The 18,373-nt window shown below is 42.6% G+C and overlaps 1 protein-coding gene across 2 annotated transcripts in view; it reads right to left on the bottom strand.

Annotated features, from left to right (window-relative positions):
* Positions 1 to 17,703, bottom strand: part of PTPN11 (protein tyrosine phosphatase non-receptor type 11) — a 42,005-nt gene extending 24,302 nt beyond the window's left edge. For both annotated transcript variants that reach the window (XM_075012658.1, XM_075012659.1), the window contains exons 1-6: positions 17,577 to 17,703; positions 11,221 to 11,343; positions 8,968 to 9,162; positions 6,916 to 7,108; positions 5,749 to 5,865; positions 5,085 to 5,198 (exon numbers count right to left, since the gene is read on the bottom strand). In XM_075012658.1, coding sequence (XP_074868759.1) covers positions 5,085 to 5,198; positions 5,749 to 5,865; positions 6,916 to 7,108; positions 8,968 to 9,162; positions 11,221 to 11,343; positions 17,577 to 17,590 — 756 coding nt within the window. In that variant the 5' untranslated portion in view covers positions 17,591 to 17,703. The remainder of the gene's footprint in view (positions 1 to 5,084; positions 5,199 to 5,748; positions 5,866 to 6,915; positions 7,109 to 8,967; positions 9,163 to 11,220; positions 11,344 to 17,576) is intronic.
* Positions 17,704 to 18,373: the final 670 nt, after the last annotated feature.

Below are 18,373 nucleotides of genomic sequence, written 5' to 3'. Positions count from 1 at the left end.
AATTGAGCAGAAGGACGGTGCCATGGTTACAGCACTAGCTCTGGGAAATGTAGATTCAATTCCCCACTGCTTCACAAAATCTCCCATGTTATCTTGGACGAGTCACTGAGCTTCTCTGTACTTCCCTTTCCCGATCTTTAGAATCAAGGTAAGTTCTCTGTAGTGGAGTTGTGTGTCTTATGTGCAAAGTGGCAAGAAGAGAAGACCCTAGTGCATAGTGTTAGCGGTAGTAACCGTTTGTGGGGCAAAGTTCTACAGAAGGTTCACTTCAGCTAATAACAGGTGCCTGCCATACTGCATGAAGCTTCGAGTGCTTGGATAAGCCAATTACACTGAACACAGTGTATATAATTAGGACTTTGAAGCTACCAGCATTGTACATTTAACTGTGTTATTTTATAATCTGCAAGCAAAGTTTGCCCCGGGTTCTTTCAGCATGGGATTCAAGCAGGCAAAACTACAATCAATTATTATTGCTTTGTACATCCCTGAGGAGAGGCTCATGAACTTGTAGCAAGCCCATTAAAGTTGTACATAGTACAATAATAAATCTGGTTGCAATAATAAATGGAGGTTGTCAATTCACTATACCATCCAAACACTAAATTCACAAAAAAGCCCTTTTTCAGAAGCCAAAAAAGAAAACACTGCCAACATCTCTATCCAGTCACGCAGGGGAAAAGAGGAGTTACATCCCTACATATACTCAAAGAGGAAGTAATTTATAAGCACCATCTGGGTAGTAAGACCATAAATGGTACAATGCAGTGTTTCACGGACATCCTACAGTCTTCCACAGAGATAGACAACTAATGGCTGTCAGAGGTGAATTAACAGCAACATTTTATGGAATGGCTTCGGTTCACAGACCACCACATGTAAAGAGACATTTAGGATTAATGCAGCAATTTCCAAAAGGCAGCAAAGGTGTAAGGAAGGAGGAATAAAACAGCTCACAATAAAGATTTTCTGGTTTCATAACTTTTTACCCATTAGTAAGTTTTTGGCTTCCTGATGAATATACATATTCAGGAAACTTGGGACATTTATCTGCCCCATTTCTCCACAGGCCAGCCACAATCAGCTACATTGTAAGTGTCTCTTCCAGTATTCCACCAGGCCACATCTCATCCCAAATTAGGCCAGAAGGGGAAGCAAGAGGTGCAGTAACAATGCTAGCCCCTTGTGTACATAGGTGAGTCTACAATATCTGAAGAAGGGAACCGTATGGAAATGCTTAGCCCTCCAGATTTCATTACACTCCTCCTGCACCAATACTGGCCCACAGGGAGGAAACCAGTCTCTTCTATTCCTGGGGCAGCTAAAAATTAATCCACACACCACCAAAATCATTTTAGCAGCCAGCACCAACTGGGGGGGGTCAAGTATAGCTTTGGAACTTTGCTAGTGAAGTCTGAGCACTAGAAGGGTACACTCACAGTCCTCAGAAAAGGGTGCCAACTGCAAGCCTAGTTTTTCTTCTTCTGACAGACTGAAAAGCCAATTTATTGGGGGGTTCACACCAAGTCACAAAGCTGTCACATGCAACACAGTTTAAATGAGACAATACAGGAGCAATTAAACTATATCACTACCCACAGTTTCTGCATACAAGCTCTTTCACATCCACATGAGAAGTCTAGCTAGATCAGAATTCGGCTTCTGGCCATTAGTGATATGGAACATATTTGCCTGTTCTGTAGGAAGCCAATGGATGCTAGTTTTACACAAAGTCTCTAATACCTCCAGGGCTCTAGTTTCCAAGGCCGCCTCCCTTCTCTCCGTATTCCCTCATGACAGCAATCAGCTGAGATCATTCTGCCAACAGTCCCTTTTCTGACGACAGAAAGCAGACAATTAGGGGTCAGATTAGGCACTCAACTCTGACAGAATGGAGACCAAAAATGGTTTCCTTTTTCCTCTTGACTTTTTCTAATCAAGACCAAGAGACTGTATGTTCCTGCCTCTGTATGAAAGAAGTCAGCATAACAAGATTCCTTGATTTCCTGTCTCCATCTTCTGGTGGTATAATATATATTCCAGAATGAGTTAAGAAAATTCTTCAGTATAAACTGGTCTTACAGGAACCATTTAACTATATGTAAGTGAGGGCCTTTGAAGTGGCTGTCATCTTCACTCTTTTCCTCTTTATTCCTGGATCACTCCAGTTGCTTGTGGAAAATGACTAGTCAATTGTTTGACCACACAAATTTAGTCAATTTTGGTCAATAAAAGTACAATATAGAAAGGAAAAAGAATTAATACAATATCAATCCTTCTCGGAAGCAATTTCTCATGGCACTGTTCAGATTACCTTACCTAGAAAGTGTGCTTCAAAACTATCCTAAACTTCCTTATATTTACAACACAGTTGCTTACAAGTTAGAAAGCACATTACAGGTCACTCAAGATCCAACCCAAATTAATTTGTTGTTCTGGGTCTTTCCTTAGCTCTACTTTTGATACCCCATTTTAAACCAGTTGCCTGTGAAGGTCCCTATGCTGGGATGTAGAAATGTATGTCTTGTATTTGATAGGCTATTTGCTAATGCCAAAAGCTACTTTTGGTTTTGCAGAGCGTTGTGGAATATGCATATCTTGACATAAGTGAGCACAGTAGGCATAACTGTGGGAAAGCCATAATATAATTCAATGAACTGCCCACTTGTTGGATGGAATACAATATTAACATGGCATATCCTATGCCTAACATGTATGTATTGGCTAACACGTTGTAATTGTCAAAAGAATGCAGTCTTCAATCTAAAATCCCTGACAACTTTCTACTGCCATCAAGTATGATTTTAAAAAATGGGATTTCAAACTGGCAACTGAAGTAGAGAGTTTTCTTGGGGGAACAACTCCAACTTTTTCCATGCAGCCACTGCAAAGGGAGAAGCTGGGATTTGCACCTCCCAGGCCCGCCCCCCGCCCCCCAAAAAAAAAAAAAAAAAGCTTGTGTTTACACAAAGACTTCGCTTATGGCAAGCTGTGATGTAACGTTACCCTATGCTAGCCACCCCCAGACTAGCTGCTCCTGCTGGCATGCATCAACAAGTGGATACAGTTCTTTCTGAAATGGGAGTAGATCAAAGTGCAACTACTAATACAGGCCAGCAAGGTGTACATAGACAACTAGATTATGGCAAACTACTGCAGGGTAAATTCACTTCCCATCTTCTTGTGAATTAAACATTTGGGTTTAGTTAGAGAGAATTAGAGTTTGTCCACGCTTAAAATACAACAGTGGTGCAGCTGTGTTGCACCTTCCCTGTAGACACAACCTACTCCAATGGGAGAGGTTCTTCTGTTAGCATAGGTAATCCACCTCCCTGTGAGGCACGAGCTAAATCAATGGAAGTATTCATCTGTAGACTTAGCACTAATTACACAGGACTGAGGTCAGCTTAACTATGCTGCTCCAAGAGGGGGATTTTTCATACCCCCACCAACTGATCTCATTTTCTAGTGCACACCAGGCCTTAGCTGTTCAACTCCTACCAAACGTCACCAAGAGTTGGGAACCTATCTCCTCTTAAAATTACAGTCAATTAATAGTGCAATGATACAAAGAAGAGTCACTATTTTGACTATCACATTCAGTGCAGCTGCTAACTGACCGTCTAATGCCAGACCTGTTTGTACCTCATGTCTAAGGAAGGGACTGCCATCTAGTGCTTAGAGTGGGGAAACTGGGAAGCAGAACTCTCAGGTTCTGCCACTAACACGCTAAAGCAGGGGTGCGCAAACTGGGGGGGGCTTGAAGTTTCAAAAGGCAGGGCACAGCACAATTGGCCCCCCCGCCTCCCTCCACAGGGGCCCTCCACTGCCTCCCCATAGCTTCTATGCACAGCTGTGCTCATGTGCTGTGCTGCCTGCCACTCTGCTGGCAGACGGCCGGCTTCATTTCTGCTACTCCCCTGCCTCCCACAGAGGCCCTCCATTGCCTCCCTTGGTTCAGCTGCCTGCCTCCCTGCCCCCAGCAGTCTCTGCTCTCATTTTTGGTCCCCCCTCATGGTTTGCAGAGGCATCTGAGGGGAGTAAGAGACATGCTTTTACCAGCACAGCCCCTTGTTTCAGCTTCCTGAGTGTCCAGGCTCTTCTTTTTTTTTTAAGTGCAATTATGTTAATTTTGTTTAGTTCTTTTGTTTACTTTAAAAGACTGCTCTAGTTGGCTGGAAAAGAAGCGGGCAGGAGGGAGCGGCCTCTTTAAACAGCAGGGAGCTGCTGCTCATGGTTTGGGGTTTTTTGTTTTGTTTTGTTTTTATTTCTTCTTCTCCCCTCGCCTAAGCTGGGCTGGGCTCCTAGCAGCAAGATAACTACCTGGGACTGCCGTACTTGGGGGGACTCTTTCAACAGTGATTTTTTTTTGTTTTAATAGCTGCCTGGGAGGGCTAGGAAAGTTGGCTCTTCTAACATGCTTTGCCTCCATCTCTACAGGGATTATCATCTCTCCCAGGGGGTGCACTGTCCTTGCACCACTAAAGTTTATGTTGCTGTTTCACATATACTGGCACATGCCAAAAAGGTTTTGTTTTTTCATAAAAACGTAAGACATTTCCATTGGTTTGGATTTAATTAGACCAGGTGCAGGGGCTCTGGCTAATTGCAGGGACGAAAAGGTCCAATGTAAAAAGTTTGCTCACCCCTGTGCTCAGGTACCTCTGCCTCTTGACCCACTGAAATGTTCTTATGAGAAGAACAAGAGAAATGCAAAATTATTCTCCTCCAGGACTTTGAAGAGAGCCTACCAGAATTCCTGTTCAGCAGTGTTTTCCTTAGCTCAGCACCACAGCAGCTCAAAGTGGGGTGGGAGTTAACCATCAGATACTGAGCTAGCACCAAGGAAGAGCTTGTTCAGTCCTTGAGTTAAAAGACAGGACAAACCTTTCAACCACTCCTCTTTGGCAGACGAATGTGTCGAACTAGCAAACTGGAGAAGGTGCAGCGTCTGTCACAGGAGTGGAGAGCAAGAATAAAGATCCGAGGGGCACAAGACCCCCTAAACCACTGGGAAACTGTGGTAATACTATAGTTCTATCTCTGAGACAATACCTGCTTTACCTTTGAAGCATTGACTTTACCTCAAATTCTTCCCAGAAGCCTTGCTTGACTTTATCTGTGGTCTCTGCCAGCTTGCTGAGTTCTCGCACTCGACTTTCAATCTCTGCAGCATTAATACGTGTTGTATTCAGGGGCTAATCAAGAAATGTATTTTAGATTAAATCGCTGCCCAACACCACCACCACCACCAAGTTATGCAGCTTTCCTGTATTTTATGTTGCATGTAGGTATTACTCAGTTTTCAGACCTCGGCTTCACACTCCAGATTTTGAAGTCAATTTTTTTTTTTTTTTAAATAAATAAAAAGCCAAATTCATGCAGTGACAGCAACACAGTTTTGTGGTTCCAGTCCATTAATCTTCCTCTCCTCATTTTCTAACCAGATTTGAAAATCTTCATAGCCAAAGGGCATTCTAGATGCACCAGAAATAAAGAATTAGGTCCTTTATAGATAGCTAAAAAAGTTATAGCACCTTAAATTCAATCACTGGACCTCCCGGAAAGATTAAGATTATGGTGTAAAAGAGGATGGTAAATTCTTTTGGCTTTAACGCTGAATGAATATCTTCCAACACCTTACAAAATAAGAAAAAGGCTGAGCTGCTCCCTACCTCCTCACCACACATTCATGTCTGAAAGTTAATAAATGCTTATGACCAAAGTTCTATGATTTACTAAGCTCACCTGCTTGAGTTGTAGTACTGTGCCCAGTGTTTCTACCATGGGATTCTTCTTATAATGTTCCACCAGATCTGTTAGAGAGTCAAATTTCTCCCCTCCGCCAACATCGTATTTCAGCTCCTTCCAGGAAAGACATTCAAAATGTGCTCATTCATAGCAAAGCACACAGTAATCAAAATAAAGTCTGTACTAATTTGTTTAACATTCTCACGAGGCAATCACAAGATCCCTTAAATGAGTACTTAAAAACCTATTAAATATGCCCTACCATTCCATACTGAAATGATAAAATATGACTCAGTGGGGTCATATCACAATGAAAAGTAGCAATACAGGTTTCACCTCCCTGGTCTGGCACCCTTTGGATCTGGATGGTCCCGAACCAAAGATTTTGCTGAACAAGGAAGAGCTAATGCTCCCCTGCCGAACCCCAGGTCTGTTCCCAGCTGCCCTCCATGTTGTCATCCCACTCCCAGCTACCACCCTGGCCCCTCCTTCCCATTCTCCTGGCAACCACCATCTTCCCACGCCCCACTCACAGTGCCTGCTCCCTGGCTCCGGCCACAGCTCCTGCTCTCCAGCAGCAGCTTCCCTGTCCCAGCTGGGGCTCCTGTTCCCTGGCCACTGCCAGCTCCTCAGCCCCCTTCTACAGCAGCCTGGCCCCAGCTGCGGCTCCTCAGCCCCTGCCACTGGCTTCACAGCCCCAGCTGCAGCCCTCTGGCCCCCATCAGCAGAAGCTTTGAGACAGACTTTTGATGTAATCAAAAGGAAGCCTCTTAGAAGGTCCTCAGCAACACAGATATACAACTTTTACTATAGCTAATGTTTGAAATGAACATTCACATGGTACACAGGCCTAGAGGAAAGGCTCAGCACATCTGGGTTCATGCTTGGATTATTTAAAATTAAAATCTTCCTTAGAAAGTCACAAGATACATATGACACATAACCAGCGTTGATCCAAATTACTGTGGCATGATGCAGTCAGAATAACAAAATGCTAACATAATTCTCCAAACTAGCAAAAGAATCAATTTGAGCAATCAGTCAACATGCTGTACTCACAGTGCCATCTGACCAAAATCAGAGGACCGAATAGGTATTGACTGTAACGTCCCTCCTGACACAATAAGCATACAAGCCAGGAAAGATGTTCCTGCTTTGCTGTACCTGGCACCGAATCATGACATGGGTCACTTTCGATTTCCCCTCATTACTTTCGCCTTTATCGTCTCCTGTCCGGACTGAAAGAACAAAGTCTCCTGGGTGGCTTTGGCTCTCTCGCACAAGGAAGCTTCCATGTTTTCCTTTCTCTGTTAATAACTTTTCAGCTTCTTTTCCAGAAAGATGCCCATGGAACCACCTAAAATTTACAATGCATTAAATAAATATATTGGTCCTTCTCCTTCCTCACTATATTCATAACTGAGCCCACCTAGTTTAAACAGCTATGACAAGCTAAAATGTTCATCCTAAACTCAGGTCTCAGTGGCCGGAGCTGTTGCTATAGGCACACAGAAAACCTGACAAAGCACAGATTTAGAAAAAAACATGAACTGGGAGTGCATACGTGCACACACATCCATGTACAGAAACACTTCAGATGTAATAAAACATTATGCACAAAACAAGCTGCAAAACAGAACCTTCATTCACCAAAAACAGTTTAAGATACTTGAATTCTTATGCATTTAAACCTTAGGAGAAAGTCACCTTTGTTTTAATGAAAATCAACAGAGATCACCAGAAAGAAATCCAAAGAGCAAAGTCAGTAACAACTGAAATGGAGTCTATTAAAGTTTTAATTACTGAAGTTAGACACTTCAGTTTCTCTCAAGTAATTTTGGCCACTGCTTATTTTATGCACTTGCATGATTTTAGTGCTCTTATGTTAACAAAGTTTTCCTTACACTCAATGGAACACACTTTCATCAGCCTTTTTTGAAGGTGCAATTCTATCATTTTTTCCCTGCTTCATCACGTCTGAGAATAAACTGACATCTACTGGCCATAATGCAGAACAGTGGGTGGAAACTGACTAATTCCAGTTTCCAAAGAGAACTAACTATATTTATTACCGAAAAGTCCCTTTGCCATACATTCTCAGTAGGGATTCAAAGTCTGAGAGAGCCTACTGATCATTGCTGTCTTGTTAAAAATGTCTGTTTCATTTGGGTACTTACATTTGACTTTTGTTTTCTCAAGCTCACATATAACTTAAAGTTTCCAAGATAAAATCATATTCTGAAATATATACTGAAGTCATTGCGGTAACACAAATGCCCTGAAGCTTCCTAAGAACATAAGAATGGCCATACTGGGTCAGACCAAAGGTCCATCCAGCCCAGTATCCCGTCTGCCGACAGTGACCAATGCCAGGTGCCCCAGAGAAGAAGAAGAGAAGACAATGATCAAGTGATTTATCTCCTGCCATCCATCTCCTGCCCTTGTACTGAAGGCTAGGGCACCCTACTTTACCCCTGGCTAATAGCCATTTATGGACCTAACCTGCCAAAATTTATCAAGCTTTTTTTTTAAACCCTAATAGAGTCCTGGCCTTCACAGCCTCCTCCAGCAAGGAGTTCCACAGGTTGACTGTGCGCTGTGTGAAGAAAAATTTCCTTTCATTAGTTTTGAACCTACTACCCATCAATTTCATTTGGTGTCCCCTAGTTCTTGTATTATGGGAAAAGGTAAATAATTTTTCTATATTCACTTTCTCCACACCATTCATGATTTTATATACCTCTATCATATCGCCCCTCAATTGCCTCTTTTCCAGACTGAAAAGTCCCAGTCTCTCTAGCCTCTCCCCATATGGGACCCGTTCCAAACCCCTAATCATCTTAGTCGCCCTTTTCTGAACCTTTTCTAATGCCAGTTCCTGAAGCTTTTACATCCAATGACATCTTACAAGAAGGATAGAAAGTGAGTTGTGTAATTTATTGTGTTTTTGTATTAGTCACTACAAACATTCACGAGAGACATTAGAAAGTTACAGGGCCTACTCTTTCATTCAGACCCTCCCACCCTTACGCAACTGAGTAATAACTTATTGTGCAAATAGTGGCACAGAAATCAGTTGGGGGTACTTCCAAGGTAAAATAATGCCATTCTTACTTACACTGAGTAAAAGCAAATCCTTAACATTAATAGGAATTACATGCATGTGGAAAGGAGCATGGACTCCTTCATATTGTCACCACTATTTCTCTCTCTAACCTTTCAGATGTAGGATCAGCACAGTTCAGTGGATATTTTAACTCTATTACATCTCCATTCTTTTCTTTGAGCTGCCCATGGTGTTCCATGTAATACTGGACTAACTCAGCCAACGTGGCAAATTTTTCTCCTCCATACAGATCATAGTAGTCGCCTGTGTTCTGGATCTTGATGTGCGTGACAGCTCCATTCCGCCTAGTGTTTATTGCATCAATTTAAAAAAAAAGAAAAAGAAAGAAAATGCTATTTTTGCAAGTTAGTCAATTTCAAACCAGTCCTCTTAAAATATTCCACTCTACCAGCTTAGAGGTTTTAGTAGTTCAGCTCTGCTTGTCAGTTGTGTTTCAGCAGAAGAACTGCAGCATACCTACATTAGTGCACACTGGGAGTGAAGCAACTATACATCTAACAACAGGGCAATGAAACAGCATCAAGGATTACAAGAGGAGGAGGCGACTGTTTAAGTTAGTAGATAAATAACGTTTGGTTGATTCCACAGTTACTTAATGGCTCCACTGAACCAAAACAGGCTTCATGATCCCACAGGGCAAACTACATTGCAAAAGACTAGCCATGGCAGCGAGTCTCAGAGCCTGGGGCCAACTGACTCAGGTTTGCGGGGCTCAGGCTAAAGAGCTAAAACCAGTGTAGATGGTTGTGCTTGGTCTGGAGCTGAGGCTCAGACACATCCCCTGCACTCCCAGGATCTCAGATGCCAAACATCTAAACTACTGTTTTTCACCTCTGTATTGTGAGCCCTGCAAGTCTGGGTCAGTTGACCCACACTCAAACTTGCTGCCATAGGGTTTTCTTGTTTCTGGGATGTAGATATACCCACACTCTCCAAACGAAGCTGCACAGACCTCCTGTCCTCATGAAAGGGGGAAGTCTTCAGCATCCACAAGCCCCCTCACTGGAGTTCTGGGCTACCCTTTTCTCAAGGCTAGAGTCCAGCTCTGGCTTGTATAGCAGTCAGGTTCTAGGACAGGCTGGACAGACTCCAACTGACACTTTCAAAGAGAAGACCAGACACTCTCACATGGCTCCCCAGCCTGGGAATTTCCTTTAGCGACACATCTGCTCCCTACAATCACAGCCAGTTATGTAAGCAATTTGCCTCTACCTGCACTAATCTCAATGAGGAGTAGAAGTCAATGGCCATCCTTGGTAGGACTTAACAAATGGAATTCTCAGTCACCAATCTTCGGGCCCCCCAGTCAAACACAGATCTCTGATAGGGTCTCCTTACCTTGACTGAGCTCCGCTAAAACTACCTTAACATACAAGGCAATAATGAAGTGTCAGAGATGCCGGTCTCCCTGTCCCCATCCTCACAGTGTGCTAGAGGACATATGCTTCAAAAGGCACATTCTAGATGAAGCTGGAGTGCATGAATTGCCCTTAAAAACGTGTTAATTTCTCCTAACAATGATTACCTCAATACTTCCTTAGTCTTGTTATAGAAAAGCATCTTGGCCGCGTGTGCAATGAGCTCTTTATCTCTATTTGACCAGTCACCATTCTATTCTCACTCAAATCCCTCTCACCTCTTCTGCAATTCCTAAGAAGTGAGACATTTTGGAGTAAAGAAAAATGATGTCATTCTGTCCTTTGGATTTTTCCCAGGAGCCTTTCATTGTACAGGGCTTTAAAGGGTGGGCTCCTGGGAGCAAAGACCATATTTGCATGCTGTGCTGTGAAGTGCCAACCACATTTTTGGCACTGAGTTACATTGCAAATAGCAAAGTGACATAACGGCAAATATTTACTTGTTGGTAACGAGCAAGTTTTTAAGTACTATCAGCGTAGCTAATGGGCTGATAGGGGGAAAAGAGCAGCCAGAATGTAGTATAAAGGAGCACAGATCTTACATGCACCTTCCTAATGCTGTCACTTCTGCTCCTTTTTTGAGCAGGAACCTTAATGGATTTCTTTAAAAGGGTAAGGAGTATGTACATTATCAATTGGCCACAGTAGCACCTTCCTGGCTCACTAAAGAGCCAGGATCCACAGACTTCCAAGCTATGCACCACTTGGAAAACCAAAGACATTTGGGTTCCTACACAGAAGATGACCTAAAAATAACAACATAATAGAAAGAAAAGTCAAAAACGGAGAATGACTTGCAGATCACACAAGTCTCATTTCCCTAACCAGGCAGATGGCTCTTCACCAAACAACGGCAACCGGAGACTTCTGCATGTTTGGGTAAAGTGAGTAGTAAGGACAGGGCCTCTCAAACACTTCACTTACCGAACAGAAAGCGTAAAATCTCCTGGGTTACTTTTGCTGGGCCGGGCCAGAAAGCTGCCATCAACGCCTCTTGTCAGCAGTAAATTTTCTGCCTCCACTCCAGTAATATTTGGGTGAAACCACCTACACAAGACAAAAAGGAAAAATAATTTCAGACCAGAATCTCTCTTATGATACTACATTGCCACACAAATATCAGACAACCTGAAAAATCACTGGATGCAATATTTCATTATGGCTTTGAAAAAAGTCTCAAAAAATTCATTGTAACCCTTTACTTTTCATCTCACCAATTAAAAATAGGTTTTATTCCACAATTGTGGCATTCCTCTGATAAGAGATGTCATAAAAGTGAAAGTACTACACCCAAACCATTGGAAACTGTTCATTCTAGAAGAAAAGTGATAAAAAAGCATATTAAAAATGGTACCTAGAGCTGGAAAGCCAGGCACTAGTATCTATCCTTTCATAACAGCAAAAATCACATTCAATGAGACTGAAAAACAACAAATACACACACTCCTCACAACCACTATACACACAACTTGTGGAACTCAATGCCACTGGATTCCATGAAGGCCTAAAGCTTACTAGGACTGAGGAAAAAATTAAAGACATATATATGACTACTGAAAATATCCAAAGTAACATTAAGACAGTTTCATGTAAAAAGTAAAAGTAAAACAAAACCTCATGATTCAGGGCATAAAATGATCTCGGACTGATGGTGGAGTGGTCAGGAAGAAATGTCCCTTGTGGACAAACTATTCCACAATTGTCCAAAATATAGCTTTCTTACGCCTTCCTCTGAAGCATCGGGTACTTGCCACTGTTACAGGTTGGCTACCTGACTAGATGGAGTAATGCTGTGATCTGGTCTGTCAATTCCCGTGGTCCTAAAATATCACTCTCCTTAAATACAAAGCACAGAGGATCATCATATTGGTTTTCACCACCCACAAGCAGCCTCCTGAATGACTAAAACAGCACACCTCACCAGAAGAGAGCCATATATGGCCTATAAGAGTCCAGCCTCACCACCTATGGCATTACATTTCAGCAGACTTATTCTTAGTGATTTAGTTAAGTCGTCCATGTTTTCCGTACTGTTGTGCAAGTTTTAGTTCACTGCTGCAATTCAGAAGTAATGCAACATTAAGATGACCAGCAGTCCTACCACCCACAAACACCTGTCAGATAACAGTCTTGCCATGAATGCAAGGAACTGGATAGGATGATTTCTCGAGGTCCCTTTGAGTCCTATGATTTTATGATTTAGGTAACGGCAAATGATCTCCAGGCACATGCTTTGTGAACCAAGGAGAAACTGGGATTATTACGCTATCAGTGCGATCAATTGAAGAGAAAATCTGAGGTTTGCATCTGCCCTCACAATTCATTATCTCCTTCGCGGCTTTCCTGCATAGGCCAAAGGATGTGCTCTCACAAGGAACTGGCTTAAGAAAATATAGGTTGGTAGTTGAATCAATACAGAACATGTATATTAAAGTAAAAGGAAAAATTGCATGCATACTAATAAGATGTCTAATATTATCTAATGTGTTTAATATTCAACATAGATAATTTTAAAAAGTTTTTAGATGAGTTCATCTGTATGCAGAGACTAAGCATGGAAAAAATTTACCAAGAGTGTTCCAGAAAGTTACAATAGAACCTGAATGACAGCTGTCAATATCTACTGTTTCAATTACATTTTTGACCAAAGCATAAATCTGATTCCCATGGTACAGCTGGGGTAAAGAAGAAACAATACCCAAGCTGATGTTTGAGGGGAATGCCCGGTTTAATCAGACGTGTTTTAAAAGCTGGAAAACAAAAAGCAAGACTATTTCCACTGCCACACAGCTAGCCAAGACAGAACATCGAATAAAATGCAAACAGCGTAAGACAATTTGACTGCAGTGGCTTTGCCAGATTACTTTCTTGAGTTTTTATTTTCATCTCAACTAAGTCTTCCTGGACATTTGAAAGACTTGATTATTTTTGTAACTGCTATAAATCATGAACCCCAGACATACACACTTATGTTATAGTGTACCTGAGAGAGCTGAAGAACTCACTGCTCTTGAAAAACCCCAGTGAATTCTTCCCTGAGTAAAGCAAAACAGATACTTGGCAGCTTTGCAGAAATCAACTCCGTCACACTTACAAAAACACTGCAACTAAAAATGTACATAGGATTTCTGATCATTCCCAGCATAAATCCACATTTTACGGTAAACTACCAAAACAGAAAACTGCGCAAATGCATGTTTAAACAGAGGGCAGTCACTTTGCTCTTTTAACTGGTTCAGCAATTCCTGAAAGGCATCTTAAATTGAGAAAGACTTGTTATTGTTATGCCAATAATACAATAGTCCATTACGTCCTACTCAGGCAAAATTTTCATAAGAAATAGTCTGGGCTCTTTTAGAGCTTCCAAAACAGCCAAGCCCCTAACAGTCACTCTAGCATATATACCTATGGAAGTCAGAAGTAAAGTAAAAGGTTTACATATGCAATTTGAAAAGGAAGTAATCCTACACGTGAGCCTTAAATTTCCCTGTGCATACCCTATCTAACCAAAAGAACCCAATTCAGAATACTAAACCTGTAGCAAGCTACCAAGAAAATAGACTGCTCCAGGTATTGATCAAACCAGGCAAATGTAAGTAAAAAAATCTACCTACTCTGAGTTACCACAGCAGATTAAAAAATAATCCATTGACAGGTAATCTTACATTTACCCAAGTCCACATTACCTGAAGGACCTCAAAGCTCTTCGAACTATAAATATGCACCTTAACCAAAATGCAGCTGCTTCTGGGCAGTAACTAATCATCACAAGAGTGAGACAAACATTTTGGCTAAGGAAACTGGGGAAAACCCCTACTCTTTCTTTGAGTCCTGAGATCGTCAAAGCCCATGTAGCAAATCAGCTTCCTTCATCTCCTTTGACACACACACAGGGTACATGCAAGATAGTCAACACTGTTGTCTTGAAAGACTGGAGAGAGAAAAGCCTGTGTGCTGGACTGGCAAGTTTTTAAATCATCACCAACTAAACCCAGCAACATAAACTGACTGCTACAAATTTTCATCCAAGTAACTTATCTTAACTTCTTTTGGTCCCCAACTGATCACCACGCTTGCTTGGAAAAGAGGACAAATCTATCGTTAGCACATAGTGTGTATTATGAAAAACACACATATGCAGTATCGCTGACCAGCCATTAAGTGGCAAGAGGATGACAGACAAGATGACCCTAAAAAAAAAAAATTAGATCTGGAATTGCATTATGAAGAAAGATTAAATGGACCATGACCTAAACTTTTAAAGGTATTTAGTTACCAAAAGACGGAGGCAGGCATCTAGTCAAGTTTTCAAAAGCAGCTCTCCTTAAACAACTTTAAACTTCTGGTCCTAAATGTGTACAATCTAAGCATGAGAACACAGTAACACTCTGCAAGTACCTGGAAGGTGTAAACTGCAAGAATTTTAGGTCATATACAGGGAGACACAGGCACAAAACTAGGAAGAAATTAAGAAAGGGGGAAAAAATGTTCCAAATGTCAAAAAAGTTTCCTGAACAGAAAATGTATTAATCTCCAGACTAGTCTGCCATGAGAAGCAGAATAAGCCCCACTGCCTGGGATTTTAATAACTAAAGTGGACTGGACACTAGGAAACATACTCCAAGGAACAATCGTGGCTGTGGAGGATGGGCAACAACACATTGATACCTCTGTTAGTTTTCCTGCAGCCCTACCTCACCCCACTATACAAATTTTATTAGAAGAAATAACTTCAAAATATTGCCATACACGAGTTTTTAATGTATGTGCGATTTAAGTGAGGATTTTACTGAACTTAAGTTATAATTACATTAATAAAGAGAACCAAAGATACAGGAATGTGAAATGACTGTAATCAGTCCTACAAGCATAACACATGCCCAACTTCCATTAACTTCATTTTGAGCTTCCACATATACTACTTAGAACATCCAGTCCTACAAGTACACAAATATAAATACCACTACATTACCAGTTAAAGACATGCTGTAAAGGTATACCAAAAGCAATATATTTCAGTGAATAGAAGGAACCATAACATAACATATTTGAAAGTTGGTTATGGAATCATGTAAGATTATCAAAGCAGTATCTTCCTTCCTGTAGCTCACTAAAGCTGGGGTATAAGACCAAAATAAGGTACATCTGGGAAAGCAACCAAGTTCTTGCACATGTTGGAACTTCTGTTCTAACAGTAATTGGTTCTCTTGCATTCTCATCCTTGTATTTTTGGCTTTGAGTAGGAAGATACATTTGTCAGCCACCCCAAATAGAAAGAAATGGGGGTGTTAGTGATCTGTGTTAAATGATTCCGGACTGGTGACCAGGTTACTTCATTTGGCATACAGCCACCATATTGGAGCTTTTGAACCATGGTGGCCACATCCTTTCCAACACTGGGAGGAGAGCGGAGAGGACTGCATAGACACAAACAGGAGTAATATAAACCTGATAGAGGATTTTTGCTCATGTTTCCTTTCAGAGGAATGGAATGCATGTTAGATTTGTTTTTAAATCTTCCTTTTCTGGCTCTTATCTAAGCAGACATGGGAATTCCTCCTAGCATAACACTGATCAAGAGCCTATAATACAATCAAAACCAGTACATACGAAAATATTCTATTTATGCCCACAGTGAGAATAGGGTTTAATATTGACCAGAGCATTCACGATTTCATAGTTTCAGACACATAGCATTTTAGACCATTTAGCACTTTACAGTAAAGCAAAAATGTTAGTGGAAAGATAATCAAAGAGACAGTCAAACACTATTTGCAACAAGGGCGATGTGTATATCATCTAAGTAGAAGAATAAGTTGATGGACTGGATAGGACAGCAGAGAACATGTCCTTATTACAGTGACTATACAAAAGCCCTCTTTGCAGGATTCAAAAACTTTAGGACATTCTTGAATCATACGTTACATTAAAAGTACACTTCTCTTTTCTGATTAGAGCTTGAATACACAGATCATTTGGGGAATGGGTAGCAGGGACAGGATCATAGTATCAATTTACCAACTTGAAAAAAAAAATCAATATGCATCTTCTCATGGCTAGCAACTGCAGCATGGGTCTGAGTGCTGCTGGATTTTGCCTGACACAACCAGACAGATCGCAAAGGCAGTGACTTTTAATTTAATTAGTCCAACTTACACACTCACTGGTGTCTCTGTCAAAACAAAAAAGCAGTCAAGTAGCACGTTAAAGACTAACAAAATAATTTATTTGGTGATGAGCGTTCATGGGACAGACCCACTTCTTCAGATGGTGTCTGTGTATTTCTAATCTTTTGTTCACTCTCTCATGAGCTCCTTTTAGTTTTAACCTTTGAATGGTCTAAAAGGGCTAATTCTCAAGAGTCAGATAGCAACCAAAGCCCATAAAACAGGCACTTAACTAACGCAGTAACATGTAGTTAAGCTTTGCTTTATAAACAGGGGTCAGAAAGGGTCACTCAAACAGATATGAAAAGAAATATTTACGATTCCTTCCCCCAAGTGCAATTTTAAAATTCCCCTTGCATTTTAAATATTCGTCCAAGACACTGGAGATCCAGGTACAACAACTTAATGTTAGAAGGGAAAAGAACCTTGAAATGAAATTGACAAGAGAGCTTCATTATTCTAAACTGAAAAAAACCTCAACAAGTAAACAGTTAGCATTTTAAAAAATCCTATTTGACAGCTTTTATAATAAAAGGACTTAAATACAGGTAATGATTTAAATATTTCTCTCGACCGGGCTCCTTTAATTCACTGTGATTGATTAGCAGCCCAAAAGGCAGAGGTAAAATAAACGGAAATATTTACTGACAGAGGATACCTGAGAGTCTTCCACAAAATAAAAACGAGATGGGAAAAGGGGTCCACACCTGCAATTAACTCAAACCTGAGGGATTTCCACTCTAAACCTTGCACTGCTGCAGGTGTTTGGCAGCAAAGCGCAGGTGCTAAACCCCAAGCGTGGACCCCCACAGCAACAGCCCGCAGGTAGTCACTGGAAAAGCTGATTCATGTTTTAACTCCCAAAGCCGCTCGCTCCGCAACGCCTGGGGGGGCTCACGCCCGCAGCCCCCCGGCGTGAACGCTGCACGCCCAGGCGGCCACCTCGCGGGGACTCACATCTGACAGGGGCGGCCCCGCCTACCCCCTGCACACGGGAGAGGGGCTCGCCCGGCACCTGGGGGTCTCTGCCACCCCCCGCCGGGCACTTTGCCCCAGGGGAAGACGGGGCCCCGCCACCCCCCGCTGCGGCAGCCGGCCCGAGCCCCACCTCACCTCCGAGATGTCATTTTCCCCCGCGAGCCTCGGCCTCTCGCGGGGCCCCTCCCCCGGCGGAACGCGGCCTGCGGGGAGCCGGAGGGGAACGTGAGCAGCAACCGCAGCCAGGCCGCGGAGACACAGAGCCCGGCGCGGGCTGATACGTCATCCGGCTGCGACCGGCCTAGCCTCCGCGGCTGGGGGCGGGGCTCTGGCCGGGGCTGCCCGGCTTCGCCACCTCCGCGCGCCGGCGCGCGCACGCGGGGAGCCTGGCGGGGTGTGGGGGGGGCGCTCTGCTGGCACGAGGGAGGGACGTGCCCGCCAGGTTGGCTGCAGAGCCGTAACTCAGGAGCCCTCCAGGGAAGCGTGAAGGGCCAGGTGCGTGCACGCCCTGCTGGCTGCATAGCACCAACCCAGGAGCTTTGCAGGCTTGAGCTGTGAGGGAAGACTGAAAGAACTGGGTTTGTTTAGTTTAGAGAAGACTTAGAAGGGACATGATAGTGGTTTTCAAGTACCTAAAAGAGGGTTATAAGGAGAAGGGGAAAAAATTGTTCTCCTTGGCCTCTGAGGATAGGACAAGGAGCGATGGGCTTAAACTGCAGTGAGGGCGATTTAGGTTGGACATTAAGCAAATCTGCCTGTCAGGGTGGTCAAACAGTGGAATAAATTGACTTTGGGGGTTGTGGAATCTCTGTCACTGGAGATATTTAAGAGCAGGCTAGGTCATAGGTTCCCAAGTTGAGGGGGCATGAAGAAATTCCAGAGGGGGGATGTGAGGCGACCCAGCCCTCATCAACTCTCCCACCCGAAGAAAT

This window comes from Carettochelys insculpta, chromosome 18, assembly GCF_033958435.1.
Source record: "Carettochelys insculpta isolate YL-2023 chromosome 18, ASM3395843v1, whole genome shotgun sequence".
NCBI classification, from domain to species: Eukaryota; Metazoa; Chordata; order Testudines; family Carettochelyidae; genus Carettochelys; species Carettochelys insculpta.
This window is presented reverse-complemented; position numbering and strand designations above follow the sequence as displayed.